Source organism: Anoplophora glabripennis, unplaced genomic scaffold, assembly GCF_000390285.2.
Source record: "Anoplophora glabripennis isolate ALB-LARVAE unplaced genomic scaffold, Agla_2.0 scaffold11, whole genome shotgun sequence".
Classification (NCBI taxonomy): domain Eukaryota; kingdom Metazoa; phylum Arthropoda; class Insecta; order Coleoptera; family Cerambycidae; genus Anoplophora; species Anoplophora glabripennis.
In genome coordinates, this window is record NW_019416496.1 from 1,796,678 (window position 1) to 1,818,592 (window position 21,915).

At 34.4% G+C, this 21,915-nt stretch overlaps 4 protein-coding genes and 2 non-coding genes across 7 annotated transcripts in view; 3 read left to right on the top strand and 3 right to left on the bottom strand.

The window, feature by feature from the left end:
- LOC108907741 (carotenoid isomerooxygenase) overlaps window positions 1–2,983 on the top strand; it is a 9,974-nt gene extending 6,991 nt beyond the window's left edge. Inside the window, exons 6-13 of the mRNA XM_023454747.1 lie at window positions 389–469; window positions 521–610; window positions 664–788; window positions 841–1,017; window positions 1,067–1,298; window positions 1,355–1,416; window positions 2,619–2,717; window positions 2,792–2,983. Of these exons, the coding sequence (XP_023310515.1) occupies window positions 389–469; window positions 521–610; window positions 664–788; window positions 841–1,017; window positions 1,067–1,298; window positions 1,355–1,416; window positions 2,619–2,717; window positions 2,792–2,983 (1,058 nt within the window). The remainder of the gene's footprint in view (window positions 1–388; window positions 470–520; window positions 611–663; window positions 789–840; window positions 1,018–1,066; window positions 1,299–1,354; window positions 1,417–2,618; window positions 2,718–2,791) is intronic.
- Window positions 2,984–3,617: 634 nt separating this feature from the next.
- LOC108908117 (probable phospholipid-transporting ATPase IIB) lies at window positions 3,618–14,531 on the bottom strand. 2 transcript variants are annotated; one of them, XM_018712042.1, is made up of 16 exons: window positions 14,380–14,531; window positions 13,502–13,760; window positions 13,297–13,446; window positions 12,979–13,233; window positions 12,383–12,485; window positions 12,117–12,324; window positions 11,735–11,957; window positions 11,512–11,677; window positions 8,468–8,715; window positions 8,235–8,411; window positions 7,923–8,172; window positions 7,323–7,531; window positions 6,908–7,267; window positions 5,015–5,153; window positions 4,753–4,956; window positions 3,618–4,193 (listed from the first exon to the last, which is right to left on the bottom strand). In XM_018712042.1, exons 1-16 carry the CDS (start codon window positions 14,529–14,531, stop codon window positions 4,060–4,062), a joined length of 3,237 nt encoding a protein of 1,078 aa, XP_018567558.1. In that variant the 3' UTR covers window positions 3,618–4,059. The 2 variants fall into 2 exon arrangements, with proteins under 2 accessions (XP_018567558.1, XP_018567566.1); XM_018712050.1 differs by lacking the exon at window positions 14,380–14,531 and adding an exon at window positions 13,836–14,069.
- Window positions 14,532–15,047: 516 nt separating this feature from the next.
- LOC108907907 (60S ribosomal protein L29) lies at window positions 15,048–15,715 on the top strand. The gene is made up of 4 exons (XM_018711746.1): window positions 15,048–15,108; window positions 15,283–15,334; window positions 15,391–15,455; window positions 15,556–15,715. The coding sequence occupies exons 2-4, from the start codon at window positions 15,298–15,300 to the stop codon at window positions 15,673–15,675; spliced, it is 222 nt and encodes a 73-aa protein (XP_018567262.1). The 5' UTR covers window positions 15,048–15,108; window positions 15,283–15,297; the 3' UTR covers window positions 15,676–15,715.
- Window positions 15,716–15,911: 196 nt separating this feature from the next.
- Window positions 15,912–19,242, bottom strand: LOC108907930 (E3 ubiquitin-protein ligase TRAIP-like). Its single transcript, XM_018711779.1, has 8 exons — window positions 19,144–19,242; window positions 18,951–19,088; window positions 18,647–18,862; window positions 18,324–18,584; window positions 18,151–18,273; window positions 16,550–16,763; window positions 16,370–16,495; window positions 15,912–16,211 (listed from the first exon to the last, which is right to left on the bottom strand). The coding sequence occupies exons 2-8, from the start codon at window positions 19,061–19,063 to the stop codon at window positions 15,960–15,962; spliced, it is 1,305 nt and encodes a 434-aa protein (XP_018567295.1). The 5' UTR covers window positions 19,064–19,088; window positions 19,144–19,242; the 3' UTR covers window positions 15,912–15,959.
- Window positions 19,243–19,484: 242 nt separating this feature from the next.
- Trnaq-cug lies at window positions 19,485–19,556 on the top strand. Its single transcript has one exon. It is a non-coding gene; the product is annotated as a tRNA-Gln (tRNA).
- Window positions 19,557–19,709: 153 nt separating this feature from the next.
- Trnaf-gaa lies at window positions 19,710–19,782 on the bottom strand. The gene has a single exon. It is a non-coding gene; the product is annotated as a tRNA-Phe (tRNA).
- Window positions 19,783–21,915: the final 2,133 nt, after the last annotated feature.

Sequence of the window (21,915 nt, forward strand, 5' to 3'; positions counted from 1 at the left end):
AGAAAACTATCGGTTTTATCGAAAAATTACAAGAGGTAAAAAAGTTGCGCAATAAATCAGTCTTCCCAATAAATATTTTTAAATAAATAATTTGCTTCATATAAAAAATTTCTAATAAAATATTGCAATGGGGTTGACCGTTTCACTCCTTTATAAAATACGCCAATGATCGAACAAATATTGAAAAGTTGTCTCTTTATTAGTAGGATGCTCGTACCAAGTTTCGAGTCTCTAGCATTCCTCATGTTAAAGAAAAAAATTAAAATGTGAATTTCAGTCCCTTGCAACTTTCATATAAGGTATTTTTACTTCAATCGTCTTATTTTTGGCTCTACATTCACTGGTACCATTTTTGCTACTTCATTTAAAAACACCCTGTATATTTTAGGTGCTGTTTATAACATAGGTATATCGTTGTACACCACTGGACCACACCACATTATAATTTGTTTCCCAAAGAAATCAAAATGTACGTGGGAAAACCTTAGCAATTCATTGCCTTATGTTCGATATATTTTAGGTGGAGGAAAAACTATGTTCGAGAATGCTAGAATCGTGGCTTCTGTACCGGCAAGATGGCCGTTTCATCCATCGTATATGCACACGTTTGGTTTGGTAGACAGTAACAACCGTTCTATCATATTCAAAAACTATTAATTTTAGGCGTGACAGAAAATTACTTTATAATCGTGGAGCAACCGCTAAGTATATCCGTACCGTCAGCCCTTAAAACCAAGTTGCAAAACGAACCGCTGATAGGGTGCCTCAAGTGGTACCAAGACGAATATGTAAGTACAGAGGTGGTAAGTTTATTCGAATCGTCTCGTTATCGATTTGCAGACCCAATTCAATGTGGTATCAAAGACACTTGGAATTTTGTCGTACAAGTTTTTCGCCAAGGCCTTCTTCTATTTGCATATAATCAACCAGTACGAAACGGACAACTACATCGTTATAGATATTTGTGTGTATCGAGACCCGGGAATGCTGGAATGTATGTACATCGATTCTATGAAGGTAATACATTCGATTCTAGAAAACTTGATATTTCGTCATGGTATTTCAGAGTATGCAACAAAATCCGGACTATGCAAAAATGTTCAGGGGGCGCCCGGCTAGATTCGTACTGCCCTTAAAGCCGGATCCTATGGAGGCGGATATCGGGAAGAATTTGGTGAGTTTGGAAAATTGCAGCGCCAAGGCGTACTATTTGCCCACGGGGGATATACTGGTTGTGCCGGAGAGGATATGCAATTTGGGCTGCGAGACACCCAGGATAAATTACGAAAATTCTTTGGGTAGAATTAATGTTCGAGTAACTTTGCGGAATGATTATTTGTTTTTGTTTTTTTAGGAAAGCCTTACAGATACTTTTATGCGATAAGTTCGGATGTCGATAGGGCAAATCCAGGCACTGTAAGTCTGACTGAATATTGTATAAGGTGTAATTTTGAATTTGTGGGCTACCTTTGCACTTTAGATATACAGGGTCGGAAAGTCCCCATGGTTCACGTTTGGCGGAATCTTAACCATATAAATGACCATTTGAATATAGAAAAACATTTTTTTTCTATATTTCCTAGCACCTTTTCCTAAATTTCTGACCGGTTTTTTTAAAAATATTAAATGTTTCAAACAGGTGTTTGTTGCCGCGTTAATTCGTGACGTCATTTAGTGCGATCCATAATCGAGAAAGTGAATGACGTGGACAGGGACAATCTATTTTGTTTCAAGGGTCTTTGTAACATACTTGATTCTTTTGTGACATAGCCAGATACAATTTTAATGAAATCATTTATACGATTTAGGTCGTTTCCATACATTTTACATAAAGAAAACACCTCACCTCTTTAGATTATGTTACTTCTCGCCACTCTGAGAAGCAGGTTGTGTTCTCGGTCACACTAAATGATGTCACAATGTGATTGATCTCGTGATAAAATTTAAATTATTGCTTATTCTAGGCATCTATAATTAATTTCTAGCATTAAGAGGGCTCTATAGCAAATAGGCAACCAGCAATACATTTTTATCGATTTTATTACACAGTTTGTCTAAATATGAATTAATGCACAAATAACAGACTTTCCCCCATTCTAAAGCAGATTTTCTATAAAATGGAGTTAGTTTGAAACTCAAATTACTTTCTGGTGTAAAGAAATTTGGAATTTACAATGTTCAAAAGCGGCAAATTACAAATTTCTTTAAAACAAAAAGTAATTTGAGTTTCAAACTAACTCCATTTTATAGAAAATCTGCCTTAGGATAGAGGAAAGTCTGTTATTTGTGCATTAATTCATATTTAGACAAGCTGTGTAACAAAATCTATAAAAACGTATTGCTGGTTGTCTATTTGCTATAGAGCCCTGTTAAAGAAATTAATTTTTTTATCAATGGTAGTTATTATACACAAATGTATGCAGTTCAAAAAGAAATTGGATTTTCATGCCAGTTGCTGTCAACAGAAGCATATGAAAAAGTGTTTTAAAATACAAAATCAACGTGTCCCAAGAAATTGTTTCATTGTTTTGGAAGTAACCATTCTCTTTCACACTTTTCCTCTTACCTTTGTCATTTTCCTCTTATTTTTTAACATTCGTAATGTTTTATATTCTTAGATAGTAAAGATAGACGCACAAACAAAAACGGCACAGACTTGGTGCGAGGAAAACTGCTATCCAAGCGAACCTATATTTGTGGCAAGTCCCAATTCAAAGGTAAGTATTTTTACAATATTTCATAAATCACTCCATATTTTTCTAGCTTCTACTGTTCTCGATTTTTTGTTTAGTTTGAAGATGACGGTATAATCCTAGCAGCGATGGTATGGGGTGGAGAAGATGCTAACCACGCTGGTTTACTAATTCTGGATGCAAAAACCTTCAAGGAAATCGGTAGGGCCGAGTTTATAACGCCCGGACCTGTGCCGAAGTGTCTCCATGGATGGTTTTTGCCGAAAGGCAAGACGGAGATCGAAAATTAAACTTTTTCGTCGCGTTTTTACAGAAGCATAGAACAACCTCTAAATATATCTTATTTATTGCGTACAAGCTGAATAAATGTAATTCCGACTAGCAAGTCTATCCTAACCTATCAAAATGACAAGTCGGGTTTTTTTCACTCAGAACTTTCGATTTACGAGTCGAAAAAAGTAACTTCAAATTCTAAATGAGAAAAATTCGACTTATAAGTTGGAAGTTCCGAGTTACTAGAAAAAAAATGTCAATTCGATTATCTAACCTCACATAACCTAACTTTACCTATTGACAAGACATTTTTCCGGCTAGTAATGCAGAACTTAAAATTTACGAGCCGAATTTTTCCATTTAGATCTTTAAATTATATATTTTTTATTTATACGTGAAATTTTTCTCAATAAACACGGAAATATAATTTTTCCAATTTACGAGCGGAGCTATTGGAACTTTCGCTTATAAAAAAAATTAAAAATGTATTTGGTATTCCACTACGGGGGTATTTTCTTCCAGGATTCTTTTAAAAAAAAGATCGGTAATTCAAAATTAAAATTATGTAAGCATATATTGTTATAATGTACATACACTTCTAATAAATAATAAACTGTATAAGAAACAACAATATTGAAATGTTATTAATAAAATATACTAACATCTATGTATACATATAATAAATAAAATCATTAATTCTAGTTAATTCTTTTTTTTTTATTGACTTAGTAAAAGTTTATACACCCCCTCGTTAAGTGATAGACCAACTAGAAACTTAAACTAAAAAGAATGTGGTTTGAAAAAAATATCCATTTTTAAGGGTTAGAAATAATTTTTTTTTGCGGCTCTTTGTAAAAATCTTCGGCCTAAAATAAATATATATCTCCGATATGTGTGTTTTTGTAACTTACCGTGTTCACAGAAAAATATATTCTCTATTAGGGATAGAAACACTGACTGAGGTACGTCCTAAGAAGATTTCAAGCGCATGCCCGTTTCCTTGCGTGAGGCCCGGAGGCGTAATGCGTCGGAACTCCGTCGGGAAAACCATGGAGGAAAAAAAAACAGTCGACAGTATCACACGGGGAAGTGTTTAAGAGAGTTTGCTGTAGCTGGGCGGTGAGAACTTCTTCCTCAGGAACTTGAGGATGTAGAGCGGCAAGCAGGATATCAGAGTGATCACAAGCACCTTCCAGAAGAAGTCCTTCGTTCGAATGAACTCGGCGTCTGGAAAGAACGGAATGATCATTCCTCATTTCCAAGTGGATATGTTATAAAATTATCCATACTGAGAGTGTCATCGTAGAAATTTAGATTTAACTTGGAACAAATAAACAAGTAATGGTGTATGAGGCGGGGATTAAACATTATTAAAATTATGTTACACAATTCTAAAATTCAACCAATAGGATTGGCTACAAAAATATATAAATTTAAATATGGATTTAGGAAAACAGGTGACTAACATGAGGATTTCTTCAAGTTAATGAATAACACCGTCTTTGGGAAAACGATGGAGAATGGGATGAAACGCAAGGACATTAATCTGTTGACACAATGGGAGGGTCGGAATGAGGCAATAAATTTAATCAGGAAACCAAGTTCCCAGTTTTCAACAAAGATATGGTAGTCGTAAAGGTGAATAGACTCAAAATTAAATTCAACAAACCGATTTATGTTGGATTCAGCATTTCAGATCTTTCCAAAATTACCTGTCTGTTAAAAATTGCGTATATATTTTAAATTTGACTTTAATGTTTGTCGTAGTGGTTTGTGGAACACTTACCAAAATAGTCGTGTAAAACTATCAGTGACAAGCCGTAAAGGCCTAAGGAGAACAGCTCGGCTAAAACCATGAGATAGTGCCATGTCCTAATGTTCAAAGCTACCATTATTAATTCGGTCAAGATGAGGGAAGTGAAGCTGATGGCTACGATGTGTATAAATTCGTCTTCAAATAGGAGAAGAGCCCCGTACATTATCACGCCGCCTGAAAGAAAGACCGGTTTTAAAAATACCGTGTATGATGATTTTTTTTGAGTTCCTACCTTGATATATAGATATCAGTACCCACATGAAGAAAGTTTTGAAGGAGAGACTTCTCCCTTTGGCTAATTCCTTGTACAGTTCGGGGTAGGTAAGGGCTATTTCAGGGCTGACGTCTTGGTCTAATACTAAGCTGAAAACCTGAAAAACAAAACAAGTAAATAATTTATTGTTGTTGTAAACAACAATTGTTATATATTTGTTTCTATAACTGAATATCTTTTTCAAGATTATATTTTTTAATTGGAACACCCTATATATTTTGAAAATCAATGTAAAATTTCTTTTAAAATGATCATATTGTACAAAATAATTATACAATTTTTTTCCATGATGCAAATATGCAAAATTGTTTATCTGTCATTTGACAGTTTTTATGATACAATTCATTCTGCCATCCATTTTTTCCAGCTTAATATTCACGGTACGCTTAAGTGTATCATGAAATAATTGGATTGAAAAACGCACAAGTTAAAAAAAAATGTAGCATAAACCTCTTCCTAAAAATTTAAAAACCTGCAAAATAGTCAGGTAAGCAATTTAAACATTTTTGGGAAGGTTTTTCGTATTCCCCAAGGCGATTATCAAAAAGTAGTTCAAATGTCCCAAGATACATTTTAGAGAAAATGGATAACAACAATCGCATCTTAATATCTTGATTTTTTAAAGATATATAAATAAGGCATTTTTCATTTTAGGTTCATTATTTGTAATGTCAAAACAAGAAACATTTTTTTTCTCAGTATAATTTTTTTTCCAATTCTTCTGTATTATAGTACAAATCACTGTTATCAATTTTTTTCTTTTAACGATGGCAAGCTTAAGTGTATCAAGAAATGGTTAAATTAGAAAAATAATATACGTCGAAAATCAAAAAATATGTTCAGATTATAATTTAAAAACACACAAGTTATAAAAAAAAATCACATAAACCTCTTCATAAAAATAAAAAACCTGCAAAATAGTCAGGTAAGCAATTTAAACATTTTTGGGGTAGTTTTTCGTATTCCCCGAGGCGATAGGCAAAAAGTAGTTCAAATGTCCCACGATTTTAGAGAAAATGGATAACAACAATCGCATCTTAATATCTTGATTTTTTAAAGATATACAAACAAGGCATTTTTCATTTTAGGTTGTCATTATTTGCAATGTCAAAATATGAAAAAAATTTTTTCTCAGTATAATTATTTATTTTCAACGATGCCAAGCTTAAGTGTATCAAGAAATAGTTGAATTACAAAAATAATATACAATGTCGAAAATCAAAAAATATGTTCAGATTATAATCGAAAAACACACAAATTATAAAAAAATATCACATAAACTCTTCATAAAAATAAAAAACCTGCAAAAAAGGTCAGATAAGCAATTTAAACATTTTTTTCGGTTTTTCGTATTCTCCGAGGCGATAGGCTAAAAGTAGTTCAAATGTCCCAAGATATATTTTAGAGAAAATAAATAACGACTGCAGCTCAATGTCTTGATTTTTTTAGGGCATACAAGGCATCTTTCATTTCAGGTTCTTATGTAACGCCAAAACATGAAAAAAATTATTTTTCAGTATAAAAGAAAATATATTTTTTTTGTAATTCTACTATTATAGTTGAACAGTTGAATTACAAAAAAATTTGAAACATCAAAAATGTAAAAAAATATAAAAATCGATATACGACTGGATTTTTCACAAAAATCAAACTTTCACAAATAAAAAAACCAAAAACTCCATCTATAACCTCGTCTTAAATTTTCTCTATAAGGGACATTTGAACTACTCTTTATCTGGCTTCATGAGAAACCCCAAAAATCATCAAGCGTCAATCACTGGAGAGATATACTATTATTTTGAGGTACCATCCCTACCCAACCATTTACAAACAAGTTTCCCCGTTACTTACCGGGAACATCGTGTATACAGTCGCGTATCCCACCATGAGGAACCCTTGATACAATGCAACAGAGCTGAGGTAAAAGACGCTGCTAAACACTGCCTGCATAGTAGATATAATCAGACCTCTATGTATAACGAACTGCGCCAACGAAGCCGATCTCTTGTAAGACTTCCTCCCGTGCACCAACAACAGCCTGGCCAGGTGCGAGAATTGGGGAATGCTGAAATCCCCCGCCAAGCTGGCCTGCTTGCCTTCGCGTCCCTCGATACCGATCCCGGCGTCGGCCTGTTGGATCATGCTGACGTCGTTGCCGCCGTCGCCCACGGCCGCCGTTCTCTTTCCCGTGTGTTTCTGGATCAATTGTACCTACGAACGAGAGTCACGAAATTTTTTCATAAATAAAAGCTAAACTACAACGTACCACTTGCGCCTTTTGTGTGGGGGAGCAGCGGCAGCACACCACGGCCGGAGCGGCGGTGGCGAGTTCCATGAACTCCTGCTGGTAGTAAGACAGGCACACCTCCAGGCTCTCGCCGCTTATCACCAGGGCGCAGTCTTGTTTCCTCCTGTACGCGTTTAACTCTAAGTGTGCGTCTGTGCGAGTGACGACCTTCTTGAATACATGAAGACCTGCGAGCAAACCGACGGTTTTGTAATTACCGTATCGAAGAAAATTTGGACAAATGGCTCTTGCAAATAGTTTTCCCTGACGCATATTGTTTATTTTGCATTTTTGATGTCTAAACTGTCGAAATAATAACACGTCTTGCCCACTTGTATGCTTATGACAAGCACTGACAACCTCGGCTAAACAAAGGTAGAAAAGAGTGCTTGTAACAATATAACATAAAGGCGCGCGCGGTTTGAACATACCATTGGAACACTATGCGAAATGAATAGCACATTACAATTCCAACGCAAAGAAAAGAATACACGAAATTATTTTATTCGAAAAAGAAACAGCAAAATTTCTGCCCACTAATTTGACACCGGAGTTTTATAATTAGTTAAATTCAAATACCTTGTGCTCGGGACACCAATCTGGAACTTTTGGCGATACACGTAGCCGTTTCGAGTTTGTCCCCGGTCAACATCCAAATCTTAATGCCGGCGTTCCTCAGCAACTCCAAAGTCGCCCTTACGTTATCCTGCAACTTATCCTCGACGCCGGTTATACACAGCAGCTCCATTTCTCTTTCCAGGGACTCGACGACCTGCGCCACCCTCGCAACCCTGTCCGTCGTCGATAAACGTGCGACGTTGTACCGAGTCTGGGAACACAAAAATTTTTCCGAGCGTACAAATAAGTCGTTGCCGCGAAACGTGTCGTTACCTCAAAGTCCAAATACTGCTCTTCGGTGAGGACTTTCTTCGCCACGACTAAGGTCCTCAGACCGTCTCTGGCCATGTTACCGACCTCTTCGTCGAGCCAATCCGTATACTGTACGATGGCGGACATAACGACGTCGGCGCCTTTCAAATAAAACAAGATCTCTCCCGTGTGCAGATCCTAGAAAGTCGGCGATTTTACGTAACGTTAAGATCTCATACGGAAAAGATTCCTACCTTGATGATGATTCCCATCCTTTTAGTCTCGCTGGTGAAGGGGAATATCTGGAGGATGGCGTAGTTCAGAAGCCGCCCGTCGGGTCCTCTCAGCTGCATGGAGGAGAGATCCCTGCGGCTCAGCGTCAAGCCGACATCTTGAGTCCACTGGACGAGGGCCACCTCGTCGGGACTGGAGGCCTGGTAAGTCACAGCTTTGTCGGGCATCTGCAGGTGCTGGTCGGCCTCCGTTTCCGAAGTAATTGAACCTGAAATTCCATTATAAAAGTTGGATAACGTTAAAAAATATTGTTTTTAAGAGGCAGCGTTCCTAAAAAAGCAGTGTTTTCTACAAATACAAAGATTTTAAATATTTAATAACTGAATTATTTAGGGTTTACTGCATTGCAATCATTTTATATTGACATTTTGTCTATTTTCAAAAAGAACAGAGAACAATGAACAAAAAGAGACAAATCTTTTTAAATCTATCCCTTTTCCACAGAACAACTCACTATTTTTTTTCATATTTAGCAACTTTTTATCCAAATTGCATGCAAATTTTTGAGATTGTGGCAATATGTGACACGATATTGTTTCCTTTTGTGTTATTGCCGAAATATCAATTTATTCAATTTTACAAAGAGTGCTTTGAAAACAAAACACTTCTATCACTTCAAACAAAATTTTGACAGCACAGTAAAATTTTGTTTGACAATATCAATGTTTAGACAGTTAAAAATGCAATTTTCACACGAAGAGGAGCAAAATAAGCTTCAAACATATTCATGAATTAATACGAAGAATATCCTGGCTTTGTTTCAAGTTATAACCTTCTAAACTATGAAACTGTCAATTGTAATTTTACTAAACTGTCAAAATTTCTATTCCAGTGATAGTTGAATGTTTTGCTTTCAAAGCACTCTTCGTAAGAGTGAATAATTTGATATTTTGGTAAAAACAGAGAATATGAGAACTAGAAAGGCAGGCAAGTACGCTGATACGGACTTGACATTTTCCTCGGGCCTTTGGCCCTTGAGCCGCACTGTGCGCGGTCCAAGCACTGCTCCGCGGTGCATTCTCTGTGGGTTAGTAAATATAAAACATTTTTCAAAAAAAAAAAAAAGAAAAATGCGACCCGCCTGCGATTCGAACCCCCGGACCTTTGGCTTCGCAGTCGCGAGTTTCCAAAATGAGCTACGGCGATCTAACACAGGGTGGAGCCAGCACGGGCTATTTGAAAAATTTAAAATGTTCAAATCGCGTTTTATCGCCAAAGTAGCGTCTTTGAAAAATCGGAACTAGTGCCTAACGGCAAAATAACGACCTGCCGTGGTCCGATTAGCCAGAAAAATGCTTCAAAAGACAAAATTTATTTTGACGTCTTCACCGACGCACTATAATTCATTTGGACTTAGGTATGGACAAAATTAAGTAGCGTCTCGTAGAAAAAAGATAGAAAAAAACAAGAAATAGCGTTTTAAAGCTTAAGTAGAACAGATTAAGGGAAAAATAATCACATTTCATCAGCACCCCATTTACACCCTCAAAATTGAGCCCCAAAATTATAATTTTGGAAAAAAATTACATTTTTTTGCTCTCGTTTGAAAAAAAAAATTTTTCAAATGGTACAAAACATTATTTTATAGTTTTCGAGATGAGGAATAAGAATCCATTGTTTAAATTGAGCTAAAAAAATTTAGAACCCTCAAATTTTGTTTTTAGCTGATTTCAGCTCTTATGCATCAGTTGCTTGAAATTTTGACAGTGGGGAATAGCTCAAGAAACAAAATACAGTGTATTTAATACACCCAATGCTGATATATATTTTTACCCTGGGGTCGGTTTCTACCCGTTTGTAGGGGTTGAAAATAAATTTTGTCAAAATAATCCCGGGAATTGATAGAGCTACTAATTTCAAGCAAAAAATTTTTCATACAATTGTTTTGATAAACCAATACTTTTTGAGTTATTTGCGATTGAAAACACAATTTTTCAATTGAATATTTGAGTTTTCAATCGCAAATAACCCAAAAAGTATTGGTTTATCAAAAAAATTGTATGTAACATTTTTTGCTTGAAATTACATAGTTGCACTATCGATTCCCTGGATTATTTTGACAAAATTTATTTTCAACTCCTACAAAGGGGTAGAAATCACCACCAGGGTAAAAATATATATCAGCATAGGGTGTATTTTGTTTCTTGAGCTATTCCTCACCTACTGTCAAAATTTCAAGCAAATCGATGCATAAGAGCAGAAATCAGAGCTAAAAAAAACATCATAAACTGAAATATTCGTAAATTTAAGGGTTCTAAATTTTTTAAGCTCAATTTAAACAACGGATTCTTATTACTCATCTCAAAACCTATAAAAAATGTTTTGTACCATTTGAAAAAAAAAAAATTTCAAACGAGAGCAAAAAATGTAAATTTTTTTCCAAAATTATAATTTTGGGGCTAAATTTTGAGGGCGTAAATCGGGTGCTGGTGAAATGTGATTATTTTTCCCTTAATCTGTTCCACTTAGCTTTAAAATGCTATTTTTTGTTTTTTTATATCTTTTTTCTAAGAGGCGCTACTTAATTTTATCCATACCCAAGTCCAAATGAATTATAGTGCGACGTTTGTCTGCTTCTCTGTCTAAACATCGGATGTGCTTTGGGTATTTCTCTCGCACCGAAAAAATTAAATTTACGACATGAACTCATTTTAAAGAGGAATTTTTTTTTAGAAGACACTAAGGAATTGCTTCCAGAATATGACGTTTGGATAAAGGAAGGACCGAAGGGCGCTTTGCGACTCACGAAGAAAGTCTTTGATAATACCGTATCTCTGTTTTCGCGGCCGAGTGTGGGAGCGAGAGTATTTACAGCTTTTCCGCATTTCCCTTATATTTCATTTTCCCACAAAAAAGTGTCCTATCAATTTTTGAATTTAAAAGCCCACCCAAAAAAAAATTAAAATGAAAATAACAATTTTTTGTTGGTAATTTTAAAACGATCTAATATTCAAGATTTAAAAAAAAAAAACAACAACCCTCTACCCACATTTTTTTACGTTACCTGTATCACAATTCTCATTAATCTCGTACACCGGCGTGACGTTGTGGCACAGCGCCAACGCCTGTACGGCGTCCCTAATCCTGGTATTTTCCGAACGTTTGAACTTCGCCGCGCCGGCGCTGGAGCTCTCCGTAGCGACGAAGCAACTCTTCAGCACCAAACTCACCTAAAAGTTCAATGACGCGATTAATTAAACCGTGTACAAATTTCGATTCCCGTTTACCTCGTCGAAACTGTCGGCGGCGTAACTGACGGTCCCCAAATGCAGCCGTTTCAGTACCATGGAATTCTGGGTGAGCGTGCCAGTCTTGTCGGAGAGCAGGTAGGAGATCCTGCCGAGCTCCTCGGGGATGGTCGTGCAACGCACGGTCGTGCCCTTCATCGCGGGATCTTTTCCTATCGACCAGGAGTAGAAGGACTTGCCCATGTCCAAATTCACCCTCAAGCTGAGCGGAGGAGATTAATCATCGTTTATTTTTATTTTTTCAAAGTGTATACCAAATTTTAACAAAAAAAATCCGATTGTAACTGATTTTAAAAAAAAAAAATCGAAGGTTGCATATATTTCCTACAAAATTCCTAGCTTCGCTTTTAATTATACTCACCTAATTGGAATAATGTAAGAGAACAACAGGATAAACCTAAACATGTAACGGTACCAAGGGCCGCTGAACCCCTTCAAGGCCATCATCAACAGGGCCAAACCGATCACGGCAGCGAACAGCAGTTTCGTTATCGTATTCACCTCGATGTCCAACAGACCTACTTTCGATCTGGGCGCCGAATTATTCATCACGGACCTTGTCTCGGGCCCTACAAAAATACGTTTTATTCACAATCACGCGAATTCCGAAACGGACCAATCAGTTACCCGTGTAAATGACGACGCCGGTAGCCTGCCCGGAGGCGATGACGCAATTAGTCCAAAGGGTGTTTTCCAAATCCAAGCTCTCGTCGTTATTTAGAGAGTCCATCTAGAACACAAGAAAAATATCCTTAGCGCTGAAAAAAAAGTTATAAAACCAACTAAACTGAGGTTATGGACGAGGGAAATCAGATAAATTTCATCAATCTTCAGTGGTTCCACAAGGGTCAATTCTGGGGCCACTCTCATTTGTTATTTTCAACAATGACCTAACCGAATGCTTCGATGTCAATTACTTACACCATACGGACGATCTTCAGTTGTTTTTTTGAAGGTTAAATCTTCAAGTGATTGCACCAGATTACAAGATAATCTTGATGAACTGAATAGATGCAGTAATTGTGCTAATTAAAATGGTTTAATGCTAATGTTTCTGTCAAATTTATTTTAACTGACTGTGTCAACAGATGTATGTGAGGAAGCAGTTTTAAGGACATATTTTTGGTCAACATCAAAATATAAACCTAAATTTGGGGCTGTTTTATTACTGAATTTATGAACAAATAAATGAATAAACAAATAAATAAATTTTTAACTCTTACCCGACTAAATGTCCCAATAAAAGAATGAATGTCCTTCTGGGGCTTCTCGGCGTAAATGCTGGCGCTAATTTCAAACAGCTGATGGTCCGTCGACAGTTTTTGTGTCGCCGGCACAGCCAGTCTCAGTTTCCAGTCAGTCTCGCCGTCCAACTGGTCTGTTCTAACAAACACGGCTCCACTACTTTCCGAGGTTCTCAGTAATACTAAATCGGCAGGTACTCGTTCATCTTTATCGACAATAATCAAATCACCAACCTAAAAAAAAATTAAACGATAAAAGTGTTAAGGAAATATTCTTATTCAACGGGTAATCGTTACCTTCAATTTGTGAGCAGCCACAATTTCAAACGGCTTGTTTCTATCGTTCAATAACCTTTTGCATTTCTGGTTATTAACCTCCTGGTCTCTTTTGTGCCTTCTCAAGTCGTCTATTGCTTCTCTAGATATCGTAACCAGAAGTACAAAACACTAAAAATAAAAAATAATGCACCTACATATTCCTACATTTCGATAAATTACTTACTAGAGGACCCCAATACGTATACAAGTACCCGATGCGAATATCGGGCACAAACTGACTAATCGCCATTATGAGGAAATAAAGATTTAAGAAAAATTTAAACTGTTGGAACAAAACCAGAGGCAAGAAAGTTATTATGTTGTACTTCTGGTTTCTCACGGCGTTTGCTGGAAATTGACCGGGGGTGGGTTTTCCCAACAGTATATTTCGAGATCTCAGCTCCCTGGGGCCACAACATCTTCGAAAGATGGAACACCAACAACTATAATAATTAATAAATAGAATAAGTCAGTTTAAAACAATACGCATCATCTTTATCGATGATTCCAGGAAATACCTCCATGAATATTCTCTGTGAGCCTTTGTTATTAAAGGTATGTCCTCCTTTGATGTTTTTGTGATGGTACTTTGAGATTCGATGTTATCAATCATCTTACAGTGACGATCCTTTTCTATCTGTTATATACTTTACTAAATCGTGCACTTTACAAAACTACATTACTAGAAAAAATATGTAGACCGTAAAACAACCACTAATTAGAAAATTACGTTCACCATTTATCTCGCGACATTGACAGATGACAGAAAAATGACAACACCTACGGTTGGCAACCTTTATAATTTTTAGAGGCAAAAGTACCAGGAAAAATAATTATATTCAAATATAAATTACGAAATATGCCATAAACATAAATTCTAGTTATTTAAACTATAAACAGAAAGACATAAAATCATAAAGCAGTGAGTCATAAAATTTTATTATAATTAAATCTTTAAATAATCTGTTATGAATTACTTCAAACATGAGCATGATTTTATGTGCAATATGTAACAATAACCAGCAATGCACGATTTTTTTGATAATAACAAATTCGGCTAACCTGCACAAAACGCTTCCTAGGCTTCTACGCCTTTTTGGGTTGCGGTTGGTCCTAGCTGTGTGAACATCCATTTCGTTTCCATGACTCGAAGAATGGCCAAGTAAAAATTCTGTTTCGTTGTCGCAGTCAAAATCTTGTAAGGGATATTCCATAACAAAAACAACAGCTTTTCATAATCACTTCATGTTCATTATTTTAGTCTCATTCAAGACTATTTACTTCTTTGATAAAGCACATAAGGAGTTCACTGTGTGAGTGCAAGTATACGGTTTATACCTTTAACGAGTGTTACTATCACTAATTTAAATTACTTGGAATAATTGATACTGTTTTGGACATTATGCTCCTTGACACTTGACATTAACAGATTTATCAAATTTACATTCCATTTTGTTTAGTGCTTTTATTATGTTTGTATTGGCATTCCGATTTAGTTAGTGATTTTTTTATTTCATTTCTTGTTCTTAAACTTGGTGACATTGATTTCTTATTTGAAAAATATAATTTCTTTGTTGATAAAGAAAAAAAATAGATTCTTTTAAACAGGAGGTAAATTTTGCGTAAAATTATACGTATGTATAATTTTTTTTATTTACCTATATTTATCACAGAACACAGAATTTGGAATACACTTTTGAAGGTTTGAAACCACATCACAATAAATGTGACCAACATAAAGATTAGAAGTTCCTATTCTTTCTCTTTTCTTGTTTTGGGTTGACGTAAAAGGTATGTTTTAAATCTAAAATTTACAATAATAATCTTGTAATAAAATACCTAAATGGTAGTTTAATACAACAAATTTATATGGATTATACAAGTATTAGTAAATATTTTTTTTAAATTTGAAATATTGCGATCCTTTATTAGTGAACATAACCTAATATTTTGTTTTTATTTTAGGATTGCTTTTGAACCATGGCAAAGTCAAAGAATCATACAAATCATAATCAGAGTAAGTCTATGAAAAGTTAATATTAAGCGCAACCTGTAATTTGAATCAATTTTTAGATCGCAAGGCTCATCGTAATGGAATCAAGAAGCCAAAACGTTTCCGACATGAATCCACTTTGGGGGTATGTATATCACAAATTAAAGACTTGTTTCAAAAGAAACGTTTGTTTCTAGTCAATAATTATTATTTACTATTTGAATGCTTAAGAAATGTAATTTTAGATGGATTCCAAATTTTTAAAGAATCAGAGGTTCTCGAAGAGGCACAACTTGAGCACGAAACAGCAAATAAAACGTGCTGCTGAAAGGAAAGCCGAGCGAACAGCTAAAGCTAAGAAGTAGATGTAATTCTTTTAGAAAATAAATCCATTTTTTAAGTTAAGACTTTTTGTTATTTCATTATGGATAAAAGTGCGGTTTGGTGATATTAAAAAAAGTATTAGAAATTATCTTTAATTTAAATTTTACAGAATACATTCACATTACAGGCATAATGTATGTTAGAGAAAAAAGCCGAGTTATAGATCGTCATTCAAAATTGTAGCCAACAAATTACATTAGAAAATAAAACTGCTTGGTAAAAAAAAATAAATTTAATACGAGACCATAAAGTAAAAATATACATATCACTGACTATTAGCTTGATTTAAAAATTGAGTAACTTTGGTTTTGGTCGCGGTTGGTGCAAGTTTCCTGAATTTACTCGATGAAATGGCCGAACCCGATTTGTGGCGTTTCAAACCAGTCTGAGTGGGCTTTGGTGACGGGAAAACTTCCTCTCTACTGGAACCCCCTAACCCGTTGTAAACCACTTCATGGTTCACCTTCAATTGCTTGATGTTGTCCAAAGTTTTCGTTGCAGTCTTAAATATTGAAAACTGCAAAATGATTGGTTACTATTTGTTATTTTTATTGATATCACCAAGGCGGCCATGAAAATTGTATAAAACAATTGACAAACTCAACTGTTTAATATAATTTTCATGGCCATCCCAGCAATATTGAAAAAATGACGTAAAAGACGAATAGTTCTTACCCCGTTTTTAGTCGCGCCTATTTTGGTTTTACTATGTAAAAGAGATGCGTAATCCAGGGGGATGTTACTTGATTTTACTGGCAGATAAGGCGAATCTGAATCGACAATTTTCTGAACTTTTTCTTCCTACAAAAAAATATGTAGAAAGATACCGAGACACGAGGAATGATTAGTCTTTACCAAGGAAGGTGATGCTGTGTCGTTTATATCGTGGGAAGCGGACAGCTGGGGCGTTTTATTAAAATTCACCGGACTTTCTGTTATTATCCGTTTAAAACTAGTATTTGTGACGTCTAAATTTTCGGCAGATATTTTTTTGTTCAACTCGCATATCTTATTTTTTAGATATTGTTTTTCTTTCTCCATGTTGTCTCTTAAATACTGCATTTCTTTTCTAAAACAAAGTTGCCCCTTCAAAGAGTGTAAAAAATTCATAATTAGGCTTTATTAAGCATAAATGTAAAAATGAAGAAGTCTAAAGTAGGGTGTACAGTGATCTGGAAAACTGGGAAAACCTGGAGTTATTAAGGACTTTCATAGATCTGGAAAACTCACAGAATTTTCTTAAATTTTCCTGGAATTTTGTAAAATTACAGTTGCGATCAGTATTTATTTACGAGATGTTACCACTAGATGTTACATTTAACGTTCCCATTTCCTTTTTTGTCATATACAGGGTGGACCGAAGTGTATAAACAGGATTCGTAGCGACTTGGAAAACTGGAAATACCGGGAAAAGTCAGGCAATTTATTATTCATAAAAAGCAGGGAATAGTCGGGGAATTTTAAAAGTATTCATGAAAGTCAGGGAATTTGATGTTTGCAACTGGAAATTTTGTGAAAGCCGGTCCTGGGTTCTTGAAAGGGAAAACTATTTGTGGTTTTTGAAAACTTTATAAGAGATTCTTTGGGTTTAAAAAACGATTAAGGAGTTCAGTCTAGAAAGAGCATAAACACCACAGACATAAACAGCAACAGAGTAAAACTAATTTTTAAAAAAATATTCAAAATGCTTAAAAATAAATTAAAATTTATACAGGTATTTCACTTTTCATCTGTTATAAGCAACGATGGTGAACCTAAGTAAAATATTACCTCATTTTTCTGGACGTTATTTATTAATAGGAAAACTTAAAAAAAAATCATGCATTTATTTTTCAAATTACTCATTTTTGAGTGCTAATTATTTTAAGTTTATTAATTATTTAGTTACAACAAAATTTAATCATTACATTTATTATTAAGCAACAGTTAAATAAAAAAATGTTCATCCAAATTATAAATTTCTAATAAGCGAAAAAGTGCCCATTCATAGATATCTCGGGTATATTCACCTACCGATGAGGACTGGCAAGTCCAAAGCCAGCATATGTCTGGCGGTTTGACTGACGAACAATCCTAGCCTGTTTTACTAGATATTGCAGGTACCATTCAATGCTAGTTATAATTTTTTTTTCGTAAAGAACAAAAATCTGTGTAAACTATCATTTCTTTGCTTTCAGACGTTTTAAACATATTGAATAAATTTTTCACGTTTCAATTTGAATACCATGTATCTCAGAAAGTAAGCGATTTTCAGCCCATATTAGAAAGTTTTTTAAATCAAATAAAAGTAACGGACAGCTGTATAATTTTTTAAATAATATTTATGTAGGAGATTCAATAAAAAAAATATATACTAATGAACATATACTAATTTCTCCTTCTTACTGGAACAATATAAAATTGAAGCGTTCAAATTCGTTAATTAGCCCGATCAAATATATTTTGAAAAACATTACCTCAAATCGTTATTTTGGCATTCTAGCGTGGTCACTTCTCTCCTGTACTTATTAGAGTCATTCTGTGCCCTTTTCAAGTTATAGTCCATGTCACGTTTTTTTCTCTCGGCATCTAACAAGGACCTAAAAAATATATATAACTCTATCGAACAATTCTTTCTATGCCACAATACTTTTTTAAGGTTGCGGATAATATAGCCAGAGATTCGATGTTGTTCTCGTTCCGCAGTATTTCGTTGACCTCTTCTCTCGTACCATTCAATGCTATCTGAATGTTTTCCATGTCCTTAATACTGTGCTTCAGCTTCATCACCTCTTCTGCGAGTTTATCGCTATCTCTCGCCTTTGATTTGAAGTACGAGATTTGTTCCTTGAGGGCATGCATGGCAGATTCATGAACCCTCATTTTACTTTCCAATTCAGTTACTTCTTCTCTAGATATATATATAAAAAAGTTATGTGAGGTTTAGACGACAACGTCTATAATTCGACTTACCTTAAAAGAGTAACTTTATGTAGAGATTTCTTGTACTTATCTTGATATATTTTAACATCCTTTTCCTTTAAGGACATCTGAAATTGGATATTCTCAAGCTTACTCATTAAAGTACCTACATCGTCTGTGATCCCATCGGTGTTCGCTAAATTGAAATATACCCTATGAATTGTTTTTTCTGTTGACTTACACCTACATTGCGGACAGGTTTTCGATCTGAAAATTCATTGCATAGGGAAGAATCTAGTATAACTACTTTATTCGATGTCTACAGTAGAATATCTTTACGGAACAAGTTTTATACCTTTCTATCCAGTGTAGTAAACAGGCAAAGTGGAACATGTGCCCGCATTGTGTGATGTAAACTTCAGCTGCTGGATTAAATAAATCGCTGCAAATCACACAGCTTATGTTCATTTTGTATCAATATTTATAAAAGAAGCTGAAACATGTAGGTTACAACTGTTTATCCATTAATACTTATAATAATGACTTACTGATGTGTTTGTTGAAAAAATAATCAATATAATCAATAAAATATACGTATTTTTTTTATTTGTCCAAAAAAACATTGTACAGTTTCATTTTCAGTACCATGCTTTTGACGTTTGTTGACAAGTAAATTCGCGGGAAAAATTGAATAAGTACGCATGCTCCAACTAATTATGTGTAAAAGGTATTTGAAAATTGAAGATCTTTAGACTTCTTCTTAATAAGTAAGTATTGTCTAAGAAAATTTAAACTATTAAATTTGCAGTAATAGTTTAATACTGCAAAAAAATGTATATTGGTGCATGGCTTTTACATCATTACCTTGTATTTGAACAAAGTCTTTCAAGGTCCCATGGTGTAATGGTTAGCACTCTGGACTCTGAATCCAGCGATCCGAGTTCAAATCTCGGTGGGACCTTTTTGTTTCATTAAAATTTAATTTTTTTTTATTAAATTTATTGTAACGTGTTTTAAATATTGAGGTGCAGATACATCTTTATTTAAATGTCCTTGGGACACGTTCATTTAAAAAACAATCGAATGGAAATATAAAATAAATTAAAAAAAAGTGTGCCAAAACCCGGGATCGAACCAGGGACCTTTAGATCTTCAGTCTAACGCTCTCCCAACTGAGCTATTTCGGCTGTATCCATTTTGTTTAAAACACTTGATTTTTCAGTACAGCATACTGTTTCATTATTAATAAAAAATTTAAACATCGGACAAAGCCTAATTATGTTGCAATATTAAATCTACTTAACGTCTATTTTCGCAGTGGCTCGAACATATACCAAATCAAACGTTGCTAGATTTGAATCCCAGTCCTAAAATTGATCAAAAATTGTCAAACCAAGACAGTTTCCATAGTTCTACCGGATCAAGACATTCCTATTTTGTTGAATATTCCCGTAATGTCAAAATTGCCGTAAAATGGACGACCTAATATCCCCCTTCGTAAAATTCCTATCAAACACCATCATGGTCAACATACATTCATATCCAAATTTTTCAATGGAAACCATACTGTCCACAGTCGTTTGTGTGGTGCACTGTCTCCTGATTTTCGAGGTGAATAGTCTGTATCGCCGCACCAACGCCAAAGCAGCCGCCAAACTGAGAATGAGACACCCCATCAAAGGTAAAATTCAATTTTCATATCCAACTAAATTGGCAAAGCGAAATTAATAGTTTTAAAAATGATAACTTGGATCAATTGACGGGTTGAACTCTAAAAAATATTCCTTTAAACTATCAACTATTGAAAATGAAATGATATTAAAATTTTGAATATATAGGACACCTAAGAAGCAAAGAACATAATAAAACATAAATGATAATTCAGTTTTTTTCATTCAACTCAAAATAATCGCAGTCGATGATGAAAAATGTAGTTGCTCCTACTCACCATTTAGCTTTCTTTGCTAATTTTGTCCCCTATATCTTCATTCTATTTATTTATTTAACACGTAGGTAAGTAGCCTCGAAAAGCATTAAACTAATTTCGTTTTTATATTTTTTAGATGGGTCAACCCGTCACATAAAATTGGCAGAACTGCCCGAAGATTGGAAAAAAAGAAATATCTTAACGATATAGGCAATAAATAAATGAGATGTCAGAAACGTAAATGTAAATTCGAGTTTCAATAAAACAATCCAAATGTATCAATTAAAATGCTTTTTTGTAACTCTTGCTTTGGGATACCAACTAGCAAAATAAAATTACTGTCAATAATTTTGGTACAAGTTGTCACGAATTTAACAGAATTTTACTAAAAACTGCTCAAATATTCTTGCTCTGTACACTTTGCTGCTAAGTTTATTAAAGAATTTGCTAGAAATTTTCTTTTAAATATTGCTATTTGTGGTAGTGTTACAACTATAATTTTGTTGAAAATCACTTTAACAATAACAAAATGACAAATGTCGTAAAACTTAGTAAATATAATTTTTAATATAAAACATTAAGCACTGCATGGTAAATATTCAAAAATGAACAGAAATACAAACTTCTTTATTCAGTAAATATTCGCTGACAACTTATAGTTAAAAGAAATTTAGTTTAAATTTATACAGGGTGCTTCACAAAAATGAAAGCTCGTATTCTTTGGTGAATTTTGTCTTTTTTTTTAAGTTTTTATCTAGGATGCTTCGTTAAAAAGATAAGTAATAATTTGAAATTGGACGCATGTAAAATTTACATTCTCCGGTGGCGGAGATACAGGTGGCATATTTTTCTAAATAAAATAGTACGCCACTGTTTTACGGTAACAACCACGATATTTTCGAATTCGTCTTTCAATTTTCTACAAATTACTACTCTCTTAAATTTTTATTATAAAAAGTTCTAAACAAACAAAAGTTCTAAACAAGTTTAGACAAAACTTTTGTCTAAAACATTTTTTTTTAAATATTTAGTTTTTTTTAATGAAAAAAACTGTTTTTACGAACTGTGGACGCCATTTTGAAAATGAAGCCCCAACATTCAGCTGGGGTAAAGTAGGTCTCATTCAATTCTACGGAGTTTTTCTTAATTTTTACGTGTCATTGTTCTGAACTAAATTTTGGCAAACAAAACTAAGTATTTTCGACAATTTGACTGTCATGGACTGGATATGTTGCAGTTTCTTGTTCAGTGGACTATAGCTTTGACAACCTTCAGAGGATCGTTATTTTACGGACCCTTTTTGAGTTTATTGGCCTGCCATGATAGGGAATACTTCACAGAATTATAAAATCAATAATCTTATAAACAGTTCTTATGAAAATAGGTTGTTAAA

Coding starts and splice junctions, on each gene's coding strand:
- LOC108908117 (XM_018712042.1), bottom strand. CDS start 14,531: ATGGAATATCCCTTACAAGATTTTGACTGCGACAACGAAACAGAATTT. Junction 13,234..13,296: donor TGGCTGCTCACAAATTGAAG/GTAACGATTACC, acceptor ATTTTTTTTTAG/GTTGGTGATTTGATTATTGT. Junction 4,194..4,752: donor AGTTTTACACGACTATTTTG/GTAAGTGTTCCA, acceptor CGTTCTTTCCAG/ACGCCGAGTTCATTCGAACG.
- LOC108907907 (XM_018711746.1), top strand. CDS start 15,298: ATGGCAAAGTCAAAGAATCATACAAATCATAATCAGA. Junction 15,335..15,390: donor TCATACAAATCATAATCAGA/GTAAGTCTATGA, acceptor ATCAATTTTTAG/ATCGCAAGGCTCATCGTAAT. Junction 15,456..15,555: donor GACATGAATCCACTTTGGGG/GTATGTATATCA, acceptor ATGTAATTTTAG/ATGGATTCCAAATTTTTAAA.
- LOC108907930 (XM_018711779.1), bottom strand. CDS start 19,063: ATGAACATAAGCTGTGTGATTTGCAGCGATTTATTTAATCCAGCAGCT. Junction 18,863..18,950: donor TTACTACACTGGATAGAAAG/GTATAAAACTTG, acceptor ATGAATTTTCAG/ATCGAAAACCTGTCCGCAAT. Junction 16,764..18,150: donor TGCCAAAATAACGATTTGAG/GTAATGTTTTTC, acceptor ACTTTGTTTTAG/AAAAGAAATGCAGTATTTAA.